This window comes from Zophobas morio, unplaced genomic scaffold, assembly GCF_036711695.1.
Source record: "Zophobas morio isolate AGI-343-1 ecotype UQ-CSIRO unplaced genomic scaffold, CSIRO_AGI_Zmor_V1 ptg000005l, whole genome shotgun sequence".
NCBI classification, from domain to species: domain Eukaryota; kingdom Metazoa; phylum Arthropoda; class Insecta; order Coleoptera; family Tenebrionidae; genus Zophobas; species Zophobas morio.
In genome coordinates, this window is record NW_026972110.1 from 10,897,489 (window position 1) to 10,920,431 (window position 22,943).

Below are 22,943 nucleotides of genomic sequence, written 5' to 3' on the forward strand. Positions count from 1 at the left end.
CGACACTCGATTTTAGGGCATATTTACTAGTAGGTAAATATCTATTTAATAATTTTTTGAAAAGACGTCATGAACTGTCTGAAGGAGATGAATAGATAAATTTTACTCGATGTTCTAGTCACTATACGAGAATTTAGTGTCTTACCAAATCGATAAAGAGGTTTCTCAGGTACGTTCTATGACAAATTGTAAAATTTTATTTTACAAATTTTATTTTTTTGCGATAAGCCCTATGTTTATGAAGTTAAAAACATGGGCATACTAGTAGATATTCCTAACTTAAAGACAAAATATCACGCCATAACGTAAATTTCGAGCTAGATTTGCCTATAAAATTTTGACATAATCTTTAAGTCCGCTTAAAACTTCACAATAATCAATCCAGTAGTTTCAAACTCCATCTGTAAAATTTCTAATAGGCCAATGAGATGGGAGATCGACAGTTTCGTATTGTATAGACTGGAAAATATCGAAAAAACATATTATTTGTTGATTGTTTATTTATTTATTATTATTATTATTTTTTAAACTGGACAAATTAGTAACATTTAGCTACCTTTAAATTAGCGTTAGTCTGTTATCAAAGTTTCGAAGAAATAATAAATGTAGTTTTTGAAAAATTCTGAAACTTATATGTATAACTTTTATTTTTTGAGGGCAACCCGTTAATGATACGTAAAGTTAAATAAATATATGAGTGAATGTTGCGCTACACACAATTTGGGTGAGGTTAAGTTGACCGTTTAAAGATGACGTCATAAATTTTTTCAAAGTATTCAATTTAGTAATTTGGGAAATTTTCTCAAAATTTAATATATTTCCAACGGTTGAATGGCATACAGAGGAAAATGTGCTTTTTTGTACTTTAAAAACAGTGCAAAACTAAACTAATAGAAACTTTACCGTTGGTCAAAGTGATCGTGTTGCTGCAGCACTTTCTTTAGTTATAGACGTTTTCAAGTAGTACTTTTCAGCACTTGGATGTCATGAATCGAACAATGTTGGTTACTTCTCGCATCAATCGATGTGGCAGCTTTTGGAGAAAAAAAAAGAGGGTTTATCCATCCTATATTGCAGTGTCCAAAATTTGCCTGTTTATGAGATTCTCCCTTCTCTTTTCTTTCTTTCTTCTTTGAGACCTGTGTTGCAACAAGTTAGACAATAATTTTAGGTAGCCTAGTTTGTGTTCTCTTTTTTTGTCTAGCACAGCTACGTTAGCCATGACATTGATGTCATTCATAGAAGAATACTTTATGACAACCATAGTGGGTTGCCTGATGAACTTTAACGTATTTAACATGTATACATAGCACAAACACAGTTCTTTCTTATTGGATGTAATCATTTATCTCCTTCCAAATACTTAAATAACGAATAAAGTGTAGGAAGACACATGCGCTACGAGTTGCTGACATATACGCAAAACATTTTTTCTGACGTAAATTTCTGCATGTGCAGCAAAATAACAATGATTACAGTGGAGTTCCCCAAATAATGAATATTGATTTTCTGTTTCCAAAAGTGCTTGTCCATAAGGATCAAAGGTTTTTAGAGTCGTTGACCTAAACTGTGTTCATATGCACATCTGATTCATAGAACCTTTGTGCCATTCGGATAAGCAGTCTGAGCAAATTATCATGATTACCATAAACCTAAGCGTCTACTCTACTTTGGTTAATTAGAATATATGTGCACCTGAATATATGTTATAGGTATTACACCATATTAATAGGTATGTTTGAAACATAAAATATTCAGGCTACCCAACCTTGTCTTAAGTTATTAGCCTGCGAGTATCACTCCAATGCATTTTTTTAGATTTTAAAATGCGCGTCAAATATAATACATATTTTTTGGTTATAAGGTCTCCATTTAAGTATATTAAATACCTAATATAAAGATTAATTCACGTATTTTAATACCTACGTAAATTTTTATCACCTTGTATGAATCAAATCGTTTCTCAACACCACGAGTCACATCTGCATTTCCACCGCGCCTGCACCTGTCGCCGTCAAGGCAGTCACCTGACCTCATCCAGCATCCCTTTCAGAATCGTGAAAGACTGTCCTTGGTTGCTCTCCCATCCTCTTTGTTTGCTGTGTGGAAAGGGTTAGAAAGATATAGTTACATTTTGACGACAGGTTGTTGGGTACAGTTTCATAAACACATTTTACCAGCAAAATATGAGTTGACTGCTATTTTAGTCCACTATACGCATGCATAAAGGAGAAGAACAGATTATCAACATTACTGCAATTCTATCTATACTTTAATATACAGAAAGCGACAAGCTAGTTTCATAGGCGTGCACAAATTTGTTCAAACGCTAATCAAGGTCGAGCATTTTCATACATTTAAAGGGTTCGAGACATGCAAGGGGTACTCGACGTCTACGTATGTGTTTATTGTAACCGAACAACAAGCAATAACAAGTCGCCCCAATGCAATATAGCCGGCTAACCAATTGATCGATTGTACTGACTGGAAGAAACTACAATTTTTGCATGAAGTCGAGAACGTCAAAATTTACCAATTCCTACCCTTGATGAAATGATGACGTCACTCCAGAATTATTAGAAATATTTTTTTATAGAAAACACCTGGTATTTTGTATGTTTCAGTAATATTTTTAACTTCTTAAAGGCTGAAAGGGATTGTGTAAAAAAATAGAATAGGTATGTACTGATTAGACAGCAGCATTTTGAGAAACTTTCCTATAAAAAAAGAAATTTTAACTTGTCGTAAATGTTTCACTCAGGTGGCAAATGGTTTGTACGTTTTTCAGTACATATTTGTTGCCACTTTAATTAATCTTGCGAGAATTAACGACCTCTCCTGTTTTATGGTTCTTCCACTTCGGCACTTTATCTTCTTAGTTGGCCGTCTTCTCTTTCTGTGCGCCGTTCTCATACCCATTGTAAGCACGCACATCTTAGGATTTTACAGTGTTATAGACTGCAATTACTGAAATGCTAAAGTTCTTAAAAAAAAAGACTTTACAAGCAACTTTCTGTAACAGCATACTAAAATACAATATCCAAGAGTATTCCAAAAATACATAAAAACTTTTGGTGAACTCATTTCAGCTCGACAATCGAAGTCTAACATTTACAGAAGACTCGGTTTTGATTGGTCACTTCAAGGTCAAGTTAAAAACTAGGCAATTATCTTAATATTATTTTTTTTTGTTTACTTATACATATTTAAAAAAAAATAATAGTAAAAATGTTGGGACGCAGTTGGACAAAAATGCTCTCACATGTCAACTTATTGTTTAACGCAGTTTACATTTTAAAAAGTGGGTTGAAATTTTGTGCTAAATGGTGTTATGATGTCATTGACACATATTTTGAATTATTATTTTTAAAGACGACAAAAACTGAAAATGCTGAACGTACGTACGTTTTTTTACAAGTTGATGTGAAAGTGAGACAGAACGTAGACACTACCACAAGAGAAAGAGAGAGCAACAGATATAGAGCGAAGCTTTTGTTATGAGAAACATTATGCAGATTATATGGTTCCTTGAGATCGATAGCTCATTGTGACGTGATTGACTGTCGAACTGTGACGCCAAATGTATTTTTTAAATATGTATATTTTTGAACGCTACATTAATACCTTTATTTTTGAAATAGTTTTTTACGAGTGTGTTTCTTTGTCAAATTTCCGTAATTTTTACAAAAAATTACACAGACAATTAGATGTTATTCTGTTCGGATGAAATTTATCGATAAAAGTAACTTATCGTTATGAAAACTTGAAATTTTATAACAAAACTTATCGATGTCGAAACATAAGAAACCAATCGAAGATCGCTCGAAATTTAACCAATAACAGCTAATAACTGAAGATAAGGAAACTGAATGCAACCCTAGGAACCGGTTCACTATTGAGCGTTTTATAACATTTTATTAGCTTAAAATTTCTTAAATACGTACCTAAGGAGTAAAGACGTAAGCTTTATTATTACGCGACTGAACTGTATAAGTTCGCAAAGTAAGGTCAAAGGCACAATTTCATAAAGAATTGAGTAAATAAATGCTTCCACTGATTCCTTCTTGTCTCTTACAGATGCTATTTTTAGTTTTTGTAATTATACTTAATCACACAAAAGTCCTACAAGTGTCTCTATGTCTTTAAGTGTCTACGAAAAGATCGTTAGCCATCATAAGAAATTCAGTTTATCAATCATATATTCATATTATCATATAAAAAATCGTATTTTCGTTTTCTCAATGCACACCTGTATTAGGGTCACAAGTGGCAAGGAAGTGTGAAGCTTCTCATCATTTTAATTTCGTTTATATATCGCTGAGATTAAATTGTTCCATAGCGAATAAAGTGACACCTTCAGGTGTCATTAGCAGAAATTACCAACGTCGTTTAATTGTTGTATTGGTTGCATTAAGCTGGCATTAGACAATCAATTTCATAAACACAAAATTTCTTTGAGATGACGTTATGTTGAAAATAACTACATTTTAATCACCATGAGTGTTGTGTGCAGATAAAGTGAGTTCGTCTTCGAGAGGTGGTTGGCTTTGGTGACCTAGTTCATTTTTTAAAGTTTTGACAGTTTGTTTACCGATATGAGTGGGTTGTGTAGTGTCACTTATGCATGACATTTGAAATAGTTATGTCATTGAATTTGAGACTACTGCCAATGATTTTATTTAAAATGTAGACGTTTCGTGAACCATTTTGTTTAAAAACTGGTGGTAACGATACGCATTCATATCCACGTAACGTTTTAATCTAGACCAATAAATAACATTACGAAACAACAAAAAGTGCAAAACATCCACACCCATCGCGCTCTTGTCGAACTACCAAGAATTGTCGCATCAGGATTTCAGAATTCGAGTACGAAGTCTTCGGTGCAGTTAATTGAATGCATAAAAAATCGGCAGGATAATCGGCTTTTGTGCTCTAACGATAATTACAGCTCATTTCCAAGTTGCTTAATATTTCCTTTCTTAAGGCTTTAATACGCGAAATCGCATAATGAGTCATAATTGCTGCTGCATAAACATGATAAGTAAAACCATCGAAGGTTAATCAGTAATCTGCATAATCATAAAACGGAAAACACGTGCATCAGAAGTGGTAGTCGGTCCCGAGAGCGTTTCGGCAATTACGTAATTCGTAGCGCTTTCGTGGTCCACCATGTTAATAATGTCGGAAGGGATCCTTCGAATTACATCAGAGATACGAACGCCAGTTGCGCCATGACAGAAGTTGATCCTTGAAATAGCATGGTCGCCCGTCAATCTCTCCACCAGCTCGCCGTCTTTTTCCATTTCTGTAACATAACAAGAGAGAAGGACTGCGCTCCCTCTTCCCTCTTCCATTCTCCGCGTCATTTTCAAATGTCGACCAATCCGGTTACAGGTAGGGATATGTTTACCCTCATTGGAGGAGTGAAGGACAACCAGTTCCTATCCTTACACAGCGGCGCAGTCGCGTGTTCGGAGTGGCCAAGTGTGGAACAGAAAGAACTGTTGGTGTTGTTCTCAGTGCTAACCGCTTTTACCCCAATTCGCACGTTTCGCCCCAAACCCCTACATGTAACGTGTTTGTGCTTTTCTTTAGTTTCCCAATTTTGCGTGATATGGAACGGCGAGGTTTTGGTTTTTATACGAAAAGGTCAGTTTCAGTTTTTTTATTTTCTTTTACTTTGCCCCGAACCCCGTGTCCCTCCTTATCTTCGCTGCGCGACGATCACGTGCTCCGCAAGAGGATGCCTCCCATGCCTCGAAATTAGACACGGTACGTTCATTATCCTTCATGTTGGTTTTTGCATTCAAAATGGCGCCGTTCGCTTTCGCCCGTCTCTGTCTAACGCATGCATGCACCGTTAGCGCTGTCTGCGTCTGTCCGTTTTTTGTTTTCGTTTAAATTAAAAGGAATCTGATGTAAAAACTTGACCTAGTCCGACGCCGAGGTAGCAAAAAGCTCGCGGCGTCTAGTAGGCCTTGCATGCTATTAACGGGGAGGGGGGTCTTAACGGAGCGAGTCGGCTGCGAGATCTCGGTACATCCGCTTGAAGCGATGCAGTCGTGGTCCGTGGTAGTGGTAGTTCCCCTTTAAGCGGCCGGCGCTACTCGGAGCGTGTCTGTGGCGTTCGGAGAACCGTTCGAGATATCGGCCTCTGCTTGATTAACTGTTAGGTAATTTTCGAGATTACACACGATCGGGATTATGGGATCGATGATGGCCGTGTTTCCGTTTCCGTTTTTTCCGTCGTATTTATTTATCATCGGCAGATGAGTCGGGCTCGTTTGTTCGTTCGTACGTTCGTTCGCGCCGATTTGGTGCGAAGGAGTGGGCTTGTCGGAACTTGACGTAAACAAGAGGTGGTGGTGCAGTTGCAAGTGCGAACATGTTTACCGTTACGGTTAATTAAAAACTACGTGAAAACATTTTGCATAATTTCGATTCGTTACATTTATTTATGGGAACTAAACAAGAACTGGTTATTTGCCGGCCGTAAAAATGCTGCTTCCATTTATGACAGTTGTATATTTGTTTCATGAATAAATCAAACTTGAATTCCGTCAAATGTTTTAATGCAGTTTTCTACTTTTCCGTCGTCTAATTAAACGTTTCATGGCGATAAAGTGGTAACTAACATTCAATATTCAGGAAGAAAATGTTAAAAGACGTTAATAAATTTCACCACTGAAATGTCCACCAATCCCGAGAAGGTTACAAATTCTTGATTGACGATATTGTGAGCGTGGATTCTTCGTAAAGCCGCAGACAAAACTTAGTGACAAAGAGGATTCGCAACAATAGCCTACACTTACAATTTGTCAAAATTTTTAAGTTTTAACTCAAGTGTCAAATTAGAATGACAGAAGTGACAAATGGAAAATATAACCTAAAATTTAAAAATAGTAAACAAATTTCGGTACGACGTTGTATTTCCCGACAATCAGTTTTAATCCAAGTAAATGTGATCTCTTGCAGGCAAGAGTGCATTTAAATATAATTTTTAAGGTAGAATATTACATATACCGTTCAGGATGTTTTTAAACAACGGTAGGCCATGTAAATCTAGTAATTTGGTTGGCAATGAATTTCGTATTTGCAAAGATCCCTAATGAAAAATTAAATTTATCGGATTAGTTAAGTAATTTCACACTTTGTGTTTTCTATTCCAATAAGTACGATTCAAAGCACTGAAGCAAACAATTATTATTTCAGTATTTAATAAGCGCAGTCAATATAATCAAATTTAAAATTCACATTTGAATAAGTAACAGTTAAGTTCAAACCGCTTTGTCAGTGAATCAGTTTATCCAACATGAAGAAAACATTTCATGGCTCACTTTTGTCTAAAAACATCCTGAACGGTTTATACACTTATCGGCACGTAAAATGGACCACTTTTTTTTTTTTAGAAAAAAAGTCTGAAAATGTGCAAAAGAAAGTAATTTCGGCTGCAATACTTTGAAGGTCTATTGCAATATTTTTATCGAAAAAAATATATTTCAAGAAAAAATTATAAAAATTCAAGAATCAAAACTCAAAAAAAGTTTCCAAAAAAAAAACGTAAACAATGATCATTGACGCGCTGTTTAAGGACGTCAATAACGGATATTTTCCCTCCGAGCATCCCACGAATTAAATTGTCTATTGTTGGATATTGTACCATTTCTCTAAAACCACATTCTGAAGCTCATCTAAAAGACATTTTTAGAAATCTTATCTGTTTTGGACTTCCAGACATTCATGTGACATTACATATCCTTTCAGTGATCAACAGTCCTTTGGCAAACATTTTTGAGATGACAGAAATGAGAACAAATTTCTCCAAGCATCTGTCATCATAACAACTTTGTTTCCTCTACTTGAGATTCTAAAAGAAATCTTTCATAGTTATTATATGTTATTCATTAATAGGTCGTTATTATACGTGGACATCGGTTGTAGATATGTATAAATTAATAACAATTGTTTCTTATGAATACATTGGCCAATATGTTGTTGTTTATTTCACAATGTAATGATAATAACACTTTTTAACTCCCCAGAAGTGGAGAAAATTCAGACTTATTGTCGTCAAGGGTTGACATCTAAGTGACACACATATGACATTTCTTTGTCACTAAGTTTTGGTGAGAGTGTACGCACCCTCCAAAGGAATTGAAACATTGCAGCAAATTGAACAATTAAAAGTAAATGCTATTCGATAAGAATTTTACGAGCGGCGGTGCTACTAAATTCAGTCCCGTTTCTTGAAACATTTTAGGGCCCAAGTAAATTTTTACGAGCTATTATAATTCTCGCTTTTTAATTTCAAAATTTGCAACACATTTCGTTTCTCTTTCAACAGGTTGTTTGCACAAATGTCAGTTCCTAGAGTTTCTTGTCTTGTTTTGATGTGGAATTTGTCACTTTTAAGATAATTGCATCAATGCATGCGCATTAACACACACCCCTCACAAAATTAAAGCAATATTCATGTTTCAGTTGTAAATTATTACATATTACAGTCAGGTGATTCATAAAATACGGAAATCTAGACTTGGATAATTCTCTGGGAAACCCAAAGTTTTTAGACCATTGAGGAATTTATGCAAGCTGTAAATGAGAAAAAATGTTGACTTCTGCCATAGGAGCCTGTTTATTTTTGTTTCTCTGCGCTGAGAAAACATTTTATTTCATTTTGCAATTACACAATACGTCACCTAATAAATTAACACTTTTTAGGAACATTTAACATTTGATATCTGTGATTTATAATACAACAGTTCGAACAGATTTCATTTTACAATTACAGTTTACATGTTGTTACCAAGCGGGAAAAATTGCGAGTCAAAGTAAACGCATGAAAACAAGTCTGAAGTTATTGAGATAGAGTGCGAATAAATTAAATAGATTGATGGTTATTACTTAACAAGAAATTGAAGTGGGCGGGGACTAGGTACTTATTTCAGACTTAAATTCGATTTAATAAAAATTTCAATACAATTTAGTGCCTCAACTTTGCTAAATTTAACTCGAAACCTCACATGACATTGCCCGAGCAGTATTGCCAACTACAGTTTCACAAATGTCGGCCAGTCTTTACAGTTTTTAATCAATATCATGGTATTATTTCCTCCGATTGAATAACAATGTTTCTAACGTTAAATCATGTTTTATAAAGCGTTTAATTTCTTCATTAAACTTTAATTTCACGTATGTATTTGTTTGAGTGGAGCAATTATCAACTTCTGTCCGGTAATTCCAACGAAAGTTACTAGTGTTATCATCAAAGCACTAATTATTATCGTTCAAAGCAACGAAATAAAAGTCATTTGACAACACTGCTGCGACTAGTAAGGAACGTAGTCTTTTTTACCTGTTTGAAAGAAAAGTTTAAATCAGTTGCCACAAGATAACAGTTTGATAAAATCTGACGACGCGATAAAGCGAGGAAAAAAATGAAACGAAAAAAATGTAATAAAATTTACACATTTAAATAAAACCGTCGACACATTTGCGCTACTGTATAGTGGTTTCTATTGTGTTAAATACAACACAGGTCTTCAGTCAGGTGGGGAAAAGTAAACATTAATAAACATACACATGACGCCTGTTTGTATATATAGTGCCCAAAGGAGCAAGCTTACATTTCTGATGGTAATACGATGTGACAGTATTAATTGACAATCATTTATAGACACTGCTTAAATTATGTTAAATTTAAAACATTGAAAGGTCGCCCACATCAATTAATCTTTGTGCATTATTCATTTGCGTTTTTTTGCTTAATGGCGACATTTAGATAACTAAACTAAAGTTGAATGTTTTTCAAAAACTGAAAATATATGGTGTGGCGAATGCTATTTTTACGAGAGCATGCATGCTATAAGCATGTCGACGAAATGTAACTGCTATATAACGTTGAAGTAGAAACTACTCGATCATGTCTGAGAGCAAACTATATGTCTGTAATTACATACTGCACTGTGACATGACACATCATTCGTGGAAGTGTGGCGGTGGGGAGCACGCGAAGTACAAATAGCACCAAACCTCCCACAAATCCAGAACTTTTTGTTGGCTACTAATATTAGATTGTTTACTTAATGTGTTCACTTCGCTGTGTAGAAAAAATAATTAGGAGATGATACGACAGGTGGTTTCAATACTAGTATGGTAACTAGCTTACTATAAATAAATACAGGTGTCGCTACTGCTGCTTTCTGTTAATAGTGTCTGATTCCGATTGTGATAATGTTGGTATCTCGTAATTAGATGTTTTGTTTAGTAGATTTTGCTTGTCTTGCATTTGTGCGTCGGATTTGTTGTGGGAATGCAACTGCAACATTGAACATTTTAGATAGTTATACAATTTTGTCGCGTTATTCTTCAGTAGCACATTTTCGTCCATTATCTAGATACTTGTAGTTGAAAACCAGTTAAGCAACCACAAATAGACGATATAAATTGACAGTGCATGTTAAGAATCTATCACACGGCCTGTGATGGCTGATAGCGTAATAGATTTTGACTTTTCAGTAACAGGGCAGCACTTAAATCATTGTCTAAGGTGTCTGCATTGACTTACTATTTCAGTTTTTTTACAAGTCTGTATCACCGAATTAATTTTTTTTATTTCGGCAAGCTTGAAGTGTCATTTAAATACTCATTATTCATAATCAGGTGTTATCGAATTTAAATGAAGACATTTTATTTAAATTAATAGTATCTCCCTTCGATAAGAATATTCCGTTACACTGTTAACACGCTACTACAGTTCGCAGAATTCTATGTTAATCAGTCATTTTTCTTCCGTAGTAGTAATATGTGCTATCGACAAAGTTGTCCGTGGGTATTAAACGAAGAGCTTCGTTGTCGGGCGCCCACTTGACGACAATAAAACCAAAATAGATAATGGTTTTATATAAGCATGATTTACTTCGTAGGAATGATGTTAGTTATTAATATTATTATATCAACCCCGATAAGATTGCAGTGAAATTTTTTATATTTGAAAAGACGATCAATGGAAGTTTTAAAGCCCCTCTTCTTTTTTTCAATAGACGGTGTTTTTTTTTTAATTTTTGACGGTTTATTACTGGGTCAAGTTTTATTCATCAGGATTTTAATAAATCACGAAAATGAAAGCACTACCTGGAAGAAAATGCTTCTGAATAATGGCCGATTTTGATATCGATTTATTGTCATGGCAGATTTTGGTAATGATTTGTTATCATATTCCCCCATTGTGTTAGGAGTGTCTACATATACTTACATCACGAGTTTAAAACTTGATCCTTCAAGTTTACAAAATTTTATTATCGCGTTCTTTGTAGAGATGACTTAACGGTTGCTATCGTCTCATGGTAAGCGAACTGTTGCAACTGCATATATCATACACAACGCAAAAAATAGTAGAATTTATTTATCTATTACTTCCATTAAATCGCACTAAAAATGCGCAAATGCGAGCGATAATCAGCAGCATTGTGTACGTATCCGGAAAATTTCCATTTTCTAAATTGCTTTCTTGCTCAATCCCGTCATCCACAAAGCCTACAGAATTTACAGGCAAAGAAAGAAGAAAGAAACCGGAGATGAATGTGCAGATTTGCAAATCTCTGCAAGCAGCGAATGGCAGGTCAGCGTATTTGTCCTCGGGAGGCTTTTTTGAAAGTGGTGTTACCCTAGGGGGCGGAGAGCCATCATGACGTTGAAATATGTAAACCTCACTTTTGGGATTGTATGGAAATCGGATGAGTTTGTTTACGACCTGGTTCTTCGAACATTCGACGGTTCTTTGGAAACTCACAAAACAAAAGATTTGAGCGTCCATTGATTCCGCAACTTTGTCGAAGATAATAAGAAAAAACGTCGCTTCGGTGTGTTTGTAGTAATAATGATGGTAATGAAGGAATATTGAGCTTTTGTTGAAATGGGTTGCAGAAAGTACATAGATATACATAATTTGTGCTTTTGTATCGCCCTGTCACTAAAGAACTGGTGTTTATGGTCGTACAAGTAACGTTTTCTCCTTTAAAGCACCTGAATATTCAAGAACGGGTATAACTGTATAACTTACGTAATAAACTTTATTGCTAAGAGTTTATACCATATACATGCGATAATAAGCACAGAAATATCAAACAAAAACTCTGTTTATATGTGCCATCAATAGACAAAAAGTTCTACAAAAAAATGGAATACTATTTAATTGTTGTACTTCGAAAAATGGCGGGAAAATGTTCTAACCTAATTTTATTAGAAGTTACTCATTTTTCTACAGCTTTGGGTGGAATAATACTAAACATCATTTCACGTTAGATCTCTAGCTACGTATGTCGGATGCTTTATTTTACGTGGAATTTTGGTACACCTCACTAAGCACCCTAAAAACTCGGCACACATTGCGCCTCCTCACGCACAACCAACACAGGTTCTCATTTTTCTATCTCTGCAGCGTTTTAATGGCGACCGGTCCGACATTTAATTTGTTTATAGAGTTGGAGCAATAAAACTAGAAGTTCCATCTCTCTAGCCACCCCACACTACAGCATAGATCTGATGCTGCTTCTCTTTCTCTCTCCCTCTCCCCTATCCAACCCTCGTAATTTTCCTGTCGGGCGCACCCGGTGCACGAAACCTCCCCGGGGGTAGTGTCGGTGGTTATATCTAAGGATCAGAGCCGCATTTACAAATTTGACGCCCCTAGGCACCCAAGAAATCGCCGCTCTTGGTCTTAATGACTCACACATACGATACAAGATATAAAGAAATTTTTGATATTTAATTCCAGTATGCTATGTTGATGTGATAAGCATGTGACAACAAAATATAGTTGATATGATGTAACTAAAAAAATGCATTTTGTGTTTTCTGTACGTAGCATTTGTACGATTTGTATTTTTTTAAATTTTTGTTTCATAATAAAAACGTCGTTTTTAGCGCATACCTCTATCCCACTTAACAAATGAGCTATAATTAAAATTTGGGACTTTGCTTAGAAATACACAAAAACATACATTAAGCAACGAAAATTGCTCCCCCTCGAAATTTACGGCTGTATGGGTGAGTACGATCCTGCCTGGGGGTGCATAGACTTCCACCACCCCCCTCTTTGCTTTTAGTCCAAAATCATCTGTCGCAGCGAACGCCAATTATACTACTTCTCTCGCCTACCTCATGGCAACTTTCGGCGTTGGAGCGAAAGGGATTTTCTACTTTTTTTGCAAGGGCGGATCACCGAATTTTATTTGGTTTGGGGACGGAAAGCTTCCAGGTGGCATTTTTTATGCGGATATTAAAAAATGTATGATCAAAGGAACCGGTGGATGGTGGTGGGAATGTTAATGTATTTTTTTTATTTGCTGGGTAAACAGAAGAATTTCGAATAACGATGTGCGCGCGGTAATAAATTAGAATAATTGAGAGAATAAATAAAAATGCGGCGAAATGTGGATAGGTGGATGGTTAATTAAAGGGTAAATATGTGTATGCGCTGGACTTTAATAACGTCGGTGAATGCGAAATATAAAAAAAATGTTACCTGCTTAATTGTGTATTAATTTATTGTTTAATGACTTAATTCATACTCCCTTGTACTTTGTGATCAATAATTTATTGCTTGTTTATTTAAAACTAATGAAAAACTCAATACTTTTTTTTTAATAGAATCGTACAAAAAAATATATTTACATTTGAAGTATAAGAAACAATTTGTAATTTAATCTATCTATTCTACTTCAAATTATGTTTGTTATATCTGTAATGTTAATATGTATGTCATACAGAAGTATCGTAGATTGAGGAGTAGAATTTGCTAACGAAAAAACCGTTAGTTTCTATCTTTTGCCGTTTTCAAAAGGGCATGAACCAGTAAAATCCAGTAGCCTAAAAATATTGATCTTATTTAAGTTTCCATATTACATTTTTTTTACACAGAAAATAATGGTCAGTTTTATATATTTTTAAGTAGTGTAGATTTATTGTCTCATAAACTATGTACATCCAGATCAATACGTAGGCTGAATATATATTTATTTCGTATTGACGTTTAATTTAACATATTTGTGCAAATATGAAATGCAGGAAAAGATAAAAAAAAGAAATTTGAACTATTTTAAGAAGATACACCGACTTGGGAACCTTTTTCTGTAATGTCGATTAAGGGTGTGTTGTTGTCTATCTTAAAAAAGAACACTTTCTCCGGAAAACTATCTATCGCATGCAAAAGTATCGTCGATATCCAGTAGGGAGGAGGTATTGGTCTTTTTCGCTTACGTAAAATAAAACACCAAAATTTCCAGTTTTAATTACAGAAAATTTTAAATTCGAAACGAGAACTTTTTGAGATAATATTTTAAACTAGGCACCAAACTGATTTTTTTAACAAAAATTGATTCAAGTTATTTAGACAAAATTTCCCTCACCTGTGAAATACAGGCGAAAATGATAAAATCTAATTTTGCGAATTTTTTTTTTGTGATAACCCTGTACCTATGTTTCAAGTTTGCTTTCCATACCGAAATTTTATGATGACGTCATGAACATTTTATCAAGGACAGATTAATTTCAATAGATGCAGTGTAATACCTACTCAAATTTTCTTGAGTTGATTAAAAAAATTGATTAATTACTTTGACTCACCCTACACAAGTAATCCCAAAAAATTTGAATGCATTCATAAACAGGGCCGGATCAAAGAATCTTCGGGCCTGAGGCGCAAAAAGTACTGGGCCCCTGGCCCCTTTCATCTTGACATTATTAGTTTTAATTTTTACTTTCCGAGCGTAAGCGAAAGAAGTATTGTCCGTCGATCGACTCTCTACTCTTACGTTTTCTCGACCTTTCATAACCCCTAGAATACGAAGAAATAGGTCTCTTTTTTCCGTCTGTCTGTTTGTCTATCTGCCGTCACGGATTTTTATTAGACAGATAATCTCCGAAACTACTGAGTCGATTGTTGTCAAATTTTTTAACATGACTTACGTGTAAAAAACAACAAACTAAATATAATATCAGAATAAAATATATTTTTCATAAAAACAACAAAAAAATATTTCCTGTCTTTCCTGTAATATAAAATAAACACAAACCTCTCAACAAAAACCAAAAACAACCTAAAATAATGAATTAGCGAACCTAAATTATTAAGCATTAATTTGAACTTAAGTTGTTGTTGTTCGCTTGCTGTCGGGCCCTTGTCTCCCCGGGCCCTGAGGCGCGCGCCTCATGCGCCTCATATATAATCCAGCGCTGTTCATAAACCACAAGTTTGACTCATAATATTTTACATATCTTGGATAGGATTTATATGGCAAAATTTGGAGATGGCGTCAACAAGTTTGGAGGGGGGGGGGGGGTTAAATGGATAAATTTTGATTAATAATTTATCATGCTTGTAATAGCTTTAAAATATTTCAGAGTATTCGGTTTTGCAATTTCAAAGTTATATTGTAAAATGTTGTACAGTTTTGATTTTTTAAAACCTGAACAGGAATTCATGAATTCATAAACCACAACTGCAGGAGTATATTATTTAAATAAAATTAATAACATTTATGTGGCCAAATTGTAAGATGCCATCAAATTTGTCTTCATCGATGTAGCATGCTTCCGATAGCAAAATTTCAAAGCATTCGGTTTTGCAAGTTAAATTGTAAAATATTGTTATACAATTTTGATTGTTTTTCAAAAAATCTGGGTATTAGGAAAAAATTTAACACGGATTCATTAACCACAAGTTCAAGATTATATTATTTTATAAAGTATAAACAACATTTATTCGACAGAATTTTGCAATGACGTTATTAATTTTTTTGGGAGGGAATAAACAGAAAATTAAACCTTGAAACGTTTTCAATATTGGGGAATATTCGGTTTTGCAGATTCGGAGCTAATTTGCAAAGTGTTGTTATACACGAAACTAATAATGGGATGGTGGCCGAGTCGATGTATGTCATTCATCTATGTAACACCTTAGTTGTATTGAAGGCCGCCTTTGAATTTAATATTCCACTTCGATATCTTTTACCGTCAATTTGATACTTACAAACGGTCTACTGAATGGCAGACATATCGAGATCGGAAACTGGTTGTCTCCAAATGCCTTCTCTGATCGTTTAACGTAACTTTTGCAACCTTACTTTCTTGCTCAGTGACCAGCATTGTATGCACCGTGGAGGAAGAAATGTGTTCACTGGTCCATGGTGTGCACTATGGGGTATTTTTTCATGTTGATAAAGAGTGACGACGTTACTGGCCCAGACACAAACCCAACATGAATTGTATAAAACTACAAATTTAAAAGTAAAAAATATTTGGAGGAAATGTAAAATTATAGTCAATGTAGTGAATTAATGGAATATTACTTTTTTTAAATCAACCGCCAGGGATGAATTTTAAATTTAGTCTCTCGGCTGTGTTTAAAGAACAAATCGTTTTATTGCTGCGAAGAAGTGGTCGAACTTTAGATTCATCCCTGATGGATCATTTTCCAGTTTTGCATAAAATGCTTTATCAACTTCAAAAACTAAGAGATGGCCCGTTTAAAAAACAAATAACAAACGTACATGTAACGGAAATGAACAAGTGGTGCTAAAATATGAAACAACTCAACAATCGTAATAAACAGTGATTAAAAGAAAATAATCAAATATATTAATTTTGCCTCCGATCACTGTATCGATACAAATTAAAGGGGCATTAATTAATTTTCACAAAATTTGCTCCTATTACTCCAAAGCTAATAATAAACGCCGTGCTTTTCAAACTAGTTGCCCCTAAAGCATGTTCTCGTCACAATGACGATGTTTTAGTGACTGTAAATATTTCACTTCAACATCACCAATGTGTACAAATTAATTGAACCTGTGTGACAACAACAGTTGGTTGCTTTTAGTGTTTTGATAAAATGGTCTTTATTTTCATACCGACCGGCATGGCTTTTGTATCGGAAAAATGTTTAATTACGCTGCCTCCACTGGGCGGAACGTAAAAGTCCGTTGAAGAATTCTCCATCAAATGTTCGGCCACCCTTTATGATACCCGAATATGATTGGAATCTATCTTTCATGTCACATACATTATTTATGTCCTTTCAAAGCGGCTGGAGAACAAGAGTATAATTCAATATGAAATTCAGGATGTCCTTATCGGGTTTCTAAGAAGTATTTTCGTATAGTTTAATTTCTGATCATGAACGATGGATTGGTAATTCTGGGAAGTTTCGACGTTGGAACTACGAGCCCAAGTCGATACCCTTTGGGTCGTAATTTAAATGATTCAGAACAAGCGGTTACGAACACCGTAAAGTTATAAAATTTTCTAAAGACAGCTATAATCCTCTTACTTGAGGAGAGCGTTTCTTTAGGTTTTGACGGCTTAGTTAACACTGAATTAATAACGCATGAAGAACTATCTAAACCGATGCGAACCCAACACCGGAGACCATCAACCTTTTCACTGTGTCCAAAGCAATTATAAACAACCCAAGAAACAGCTGTCTGAAGCGTATTTCATAACTAGAAAAAGACAACTTCTGTGGGCGCATAACTGTAAAATCCGTCAGGATTATCCGCAAAGCAAACCCTGAGTAATTACGTTTGAGGAGTACTTGGAACAGGGGTAGGAACAGGTAGACTGTATAAGCGATATTACCTGCAGCAAACAGCGCCACCACTTGTTTGTTAGTGTGAAAACGTTATAAAAACCGACGAACCAATATTCAGTGACCTTGTGGGTTTATTAGGGATGGCTGCTAAGAAACCGTATTTTAAAGTTATGGACCGGACCAGACTCCATTTTCTGAAAGTACCATTAAATCATAAAACGTGGCAGCGATTACTATTTTAGTTCTGCGTGAACAGCCAGTTGTACCCCGTGGTGGTAGCCGTGAGCGTTGTTTGCTTTAAAAATTTTAGTGACCAAGCGAATTCAGTGACGAGGTATGTGGAAAAACAACCCGAAATTTAGAGTGGTGTATAAAAGTCCCTTCCAAACTTTGAGTGTCAGCGAGTATAAAAAGAAGAAGGTTAGAAATAAATTGTTCGGTTGCATTCACAATAGGTATGTCCCCGGTGTACTGTAATGTAGTCATTTCCGAATATTCTGATAGGTTTGTGTAAATAAAGAAAAGTCTGAGCACGTAGCGATTGGTGGCGAATCTGATTTAAAATAAATAGCCTATATAGATGCAGGGTGGGCACTCAAATCTAATAAGAGTAACTAACTCGGGGCCTGCTGCTATCTGTGTGCAGGCAGGCCAAGGGTAGGTTTAAAAATGGAAAAAAGCGGCTATGCTGCAACATTCCCTGAGGCGAAGTGTGTGGTAATTGCATTGGACCCCAACATCCGCGTACGGAGACCGAATATTAATGTCTGGATAATGTATGACCATTTTTAATGATCGATGCCATCATGGAACGTGGATTGTACTCGAGTGCAGCAATGCGCTTGCTGTTTGTAAATGTGGGTAACAGTTCAGTGAGGTAATAGTGTTTACAATACAAAGCTTGAATTCGATGGACAATGATATGACCCTTTTGACGAATCTTCTATGATCAGAATATGGATGCACTTACTTTCGTGACCTCTTCTACTATAGGTGTCGAGGTTAGAATGTGGATCAATATCAACAAAGTCCAACGAATTTTGATGACACTGACGCAAAGAATCTGGAAAACTGGAAAATACGAAGAAACAATGCAGTTAAACCAATGATAATACATAATAGATGGAAAAATAATAAATTATGTTAATTTTGTTAAATATTTGTAAGAGGGCATATCGTGATTTCCAAATGTTACAAATATTTAAGTAAATGAAATCACAAACCCATGCGTCAGATTACATAGCATAGCATAAAATGTAATGCGGGACTTTTCTGTCGATGTTAATGATAAATGTTTGACAATGAGCGACATGCGTGTGTCACACAATAACTCTATTGTGGTAACCATTCTGCGCGCTGCATGTTGCATTGATTGTATTAGAACCGACGAGACACGAACAATATCAAGTGGGAGTGTTTTTGCGAAAATCGTGTATGTAATTTCACGCCAGAACAATGGCGCTGATGGCACATACAGTAAAATAGGGTGGAAAAAATATACCAAAGTTGTTATCTTTACGCCTTTTATCGTTTCTATTATAATTAATTTGTTTGATACAGTTAGAAAAACTGTTACCTAAAAGGTAATGAGTGTCATTTGTAAAACAGTACAAACCTAATACAATTCTATTATAGTAATGATCAGGCATTCGACTTTCTGTTTCTAAGAGTGTCTCAATAAACGGCTTATGATTGTGATAACTGCCCTTCTCTCCAACTGCTTGCCTGAAAGAGATAAAGGTCGTTATATATATTTAATCGTCAAAGACGTCCTTTCCGCAAAACCCTTGATTCTTTCGACAAGCAATCCAAAAGCAGGCAAACTTTTGGAAACAGAAAGCCAATGTTCATTAATTCTTGGTCTCTACTATACCAATTGCAATATTTCGCAAGAAAATATTTAACGATCTGGTTTTTTAAAATGACGAACCTGTAATTACTTTGAATTCTGTCTTCGTCTTTGTTTAGAAGTTTCGTACAACTATGGACAAAAGAGAGCTGGAACTTTTCAATCCTATCCAGAATGTCGGTATTGTTTCTATGATTGCGTTGATGTATTTCTTCTCTCTACAGGCATTTTATATATGCATCATTATATCACAATTAGAAACCAATAGTGCTACAACTTCCACTTGATATTACTGTCTAAATAATACGGTAATTGTCCGCTAAAATTGTCCGTTAATAGGACTGTAAAGTTTTACTAGGTACAAGTCAGCTGAGTTGACTATAATAAAATCAATTCAATTACCCACATTTTGAATAACAATGACTTAATATGTAATTTTAATTTGTATCCACGTTAATTCCTAAAATTATTATCCAATGTATAGGTGTCCCAAATTGAAATCCGCGGTCGTGTATCATGAACATGGGTAAAAATTTGAAATTCTGCAAACGCCGTTGTTTTTTGCCTGAAAAGGGAAGCTTAATTTGGTACGCATATGACGTCCGTGACTTTTATATATTGTTACGTTGAATGGGTATTTAAAATCGGCGAGGGTAAAACTCAACAATGTATTTCTTAGTAACCCAAATTTACACGTTCAATTATACAGCGATTATATACAAAATAATTCCGACACAACTTGGCTGAATTGGCTGAATAATAATCGTTCCCGAAGGTGGCCTCTATTTACAGCCATAATCCCCTGCTAGAAGTTCCGCAGTCGAGATCTTTCTGGATTGCCCATCGCGACTTCAGCTTCCAGGCTTTTCTCCGGCCGCCGTCACCGACAATGAGTCTTCATCGTCGTACATACTTGAAAACCCATAGGCGTCGTACCGGGGCAGTGTATGGGTTTATTTCGCAACAATATGTATATTTTTTGAGCGGATTTTGATTATTAAATCAATAATGTGATTGTGGTTTATGAATCCACCTTGAGAGTTTCCCCGAAGTACACAAATTCAGCCAAAAAAAAAAACGAAATTTTAGAACAACCAATGGAGCTCACGCAAGATATTCAACATCTTTGGACTTGAAACAACGCGAATGTAACGCGTTTGATTCTCCTGTGTGCCTTTTTGTTCTTACACTCTTACTGCATTTATTATACATTTTTTCAGTGGTCACCTAGTTATTTGGAATTCGCGACCGGAAAATGCAAAGATACAACATTATTAAATCATTTTAACAAAAACGGAGCTTGACACTGAGATATAAAAAAAAATATTTACAGTTAACTGAATTAGCCACAAATATTTATTAGGTACTATGTATTTGATTAAAAAAAAAACGTAGGGAAATGACAGTGACATGAACGTCTATTTCACATTGCTTTTCATTGGATCTATGGAAACGTGATTTGCTCATCTTGTCCCATGGTTTTTTAATTAAAATGTACCATATGATCGAAAAAACAAACCTGTCAAGTGTGCTTTGTTTTTTTTTTTTTTTTTAATTGTATTATGTCACTTTTGTAAAAGTGTCACATTTATATTTTGAAATTAAGTAAAAAAATGTCAATGATAACTAATTCTGTATCAAACATAACGTCAAACTGACAGATTTACCAAAAGTTAGTTCAAAATATATATTTTTTTAATAAATTCCAAAGCACATTTGACAAGTTTTTCCCCCGTCATATGCAAGGAAGTAATAAATAGGTTATTGTACCAAAAATCAAGTACTAAATATTGGAAGGTATATGAAATTAAAGTTTATCCAGGCCTGCCATTTGGAAGCCTAGTAGTTTTGAATAAGAAGCGGGATTTCTTGGACTTTACTTTAGGAGCGAGGAAGTTCTACCGAAATAATCGTCGACCAATTGAGTTATTAATGTTCGTGGCTCGGGCGACATATGTTTAAATAACAGTTTTTGAAGCAAATGTTACTAATCGTAAGTGACAGTACAATGGCGTTTACAGAATTTTAATATCTTTATCCGTTTTCAAGATACAGGGCGCGGAGTTTTCTCTGGGACCTCTGTATACAATATAATGATTTTTCTACCTAAATATTGACATAATAATTGGATCATATTTTTTTTCAGTAGTTCCTTGATTTCGTAACCTTCAGTATCATTCACCCTGTATATTACACGGTTTCTATATTGATGGGCACTATTTTTTTCAAATATAATTGAAAAAATAATTACTAGTTTTTGTGTTTACAAAATGGAATCAAACAAAAATAAAAAAAAGAAAACCGGATTTGGTGAGTCAACTTTGTTATAATTCTTCTAATGAAAATAAAATTTGCCCTTTTGTAATTTTATTGTATACTACTACACTTCACCTTTATAATATAAGTATAGATTCGGAAACTGAATGGCATAACTGTTTTTGATTTTTGCTTGTTCCTCTCATTCGCACCTCTTTTACTACATATAAAGTATAAAACAGTATTACGAGAATCCCGAAAATCATCCGAAAATAATACAGTAACATTATCTACATATAAATAATCTCGTACTCGTACATACGTAGAAATATTTATACGAGATTTAATTTGAATTGAACAATATGATTGGAAGCACATAAAAGTAGAATTTGATAAATATTCATTGTGCTGAAAATTGAAAATTGGTTTAAATATATTCCCTAACGGCAACAATTATAAATTAACCAGTGAATATTTTATTGGATGCACAATAAAATTTTGGTCAATTAATTTTTGTTCAAATCAGATAAATTAATTCCAGAGTTGATTCCGTAATTCAGTAGCTATAATTCCGTTGTGTATATTGTGTAAATGCAAAAATTATAGAATTTTAGAATTTTACACAAAGTGAACACTAGGCAAAACATGTGCAACCCTATCGTTTTTAAGTGAATTATCAGAGATTAAAAAAATGTATCAATTTAAACAAAAAATACTTGCACCTTAGCAGTGTGTATCGTCTTCAGATTAAAATAAAAATAATTCTGAAAGTACAATAAAGGGAGATGGTGTGAAAATTGAAGGATCGTAAATTGTGTTATTTTATATTTCTAAATTGTGATAAAAATCAGGAGCAAGTGTTTCCTTGATAGCAAGTTCAACTGGATACTATTCCAACTCTTCACAGACAAAAGTTCAATTTTCAACATTTATATTTATTAACACCTAAATATTTGATGGAAAAACACGGATAATAGAAAAAAATCTAAGATACCAATGAATGATTTAGGGATTACAGAATATGAACTAAGTTTAATTTATTCATCCCCTCCGGAAATTGATGACGTCACTTTAAAAATTTATTAAACACTACAACCTGAACTGTTATGCACGACGATGAAAAATCTAAATGTGCATTACTTTAAACAGTCAACTTTCTGGTCATGCAGAGAAATTTATGAAGTTTAATACAGTTGCACTATGCAATCCTAAACGTGGAAGTTGTGTAACACACGATGTGCCAAG

The 22,943-nt window shown here is 34.6% G+C and overlaps 2 protein-coding genes across 5 annotated transcripts in view; one reads left to right on the plus strand and one right to left on the minus strand.

Moving 5' to 3' along the window:
* Positions 1-22,943, minus strand: part of LOC135122702 (D-2-hydroxyglutarate dehydrogenase, mitochondrial-like) — a 265,146-nt gene that overhangs the window by 228,879 nt on the left and 13,324 nt on the right. The gene's annotated exons all lie outside the window — the stretch shown is intronic.
* Positions 5,476-22,943, plus strand: part of LOC135122698 (polyhomeotic-proximal chromatin protein-like) — a 34,882-nt gene continuing 17,414 nt past the window's right edge. For all 4 annotated transcript variants that reach the window (XM_064047056.1, XM_064047055.1, XM_064047058.1 and 1 more), the window contains exon 1: positions 5,476-5,652. In XM_064047056.1, the coding sequence (XP_063903126.1) occupies positions 5,618-5,652 (35 nt within the window). In that variant the 5' untranslated portion in view covers positions 5,476-5,617. The remainder of the gene's footprint in view (positions 5,653-22,943) is intronic.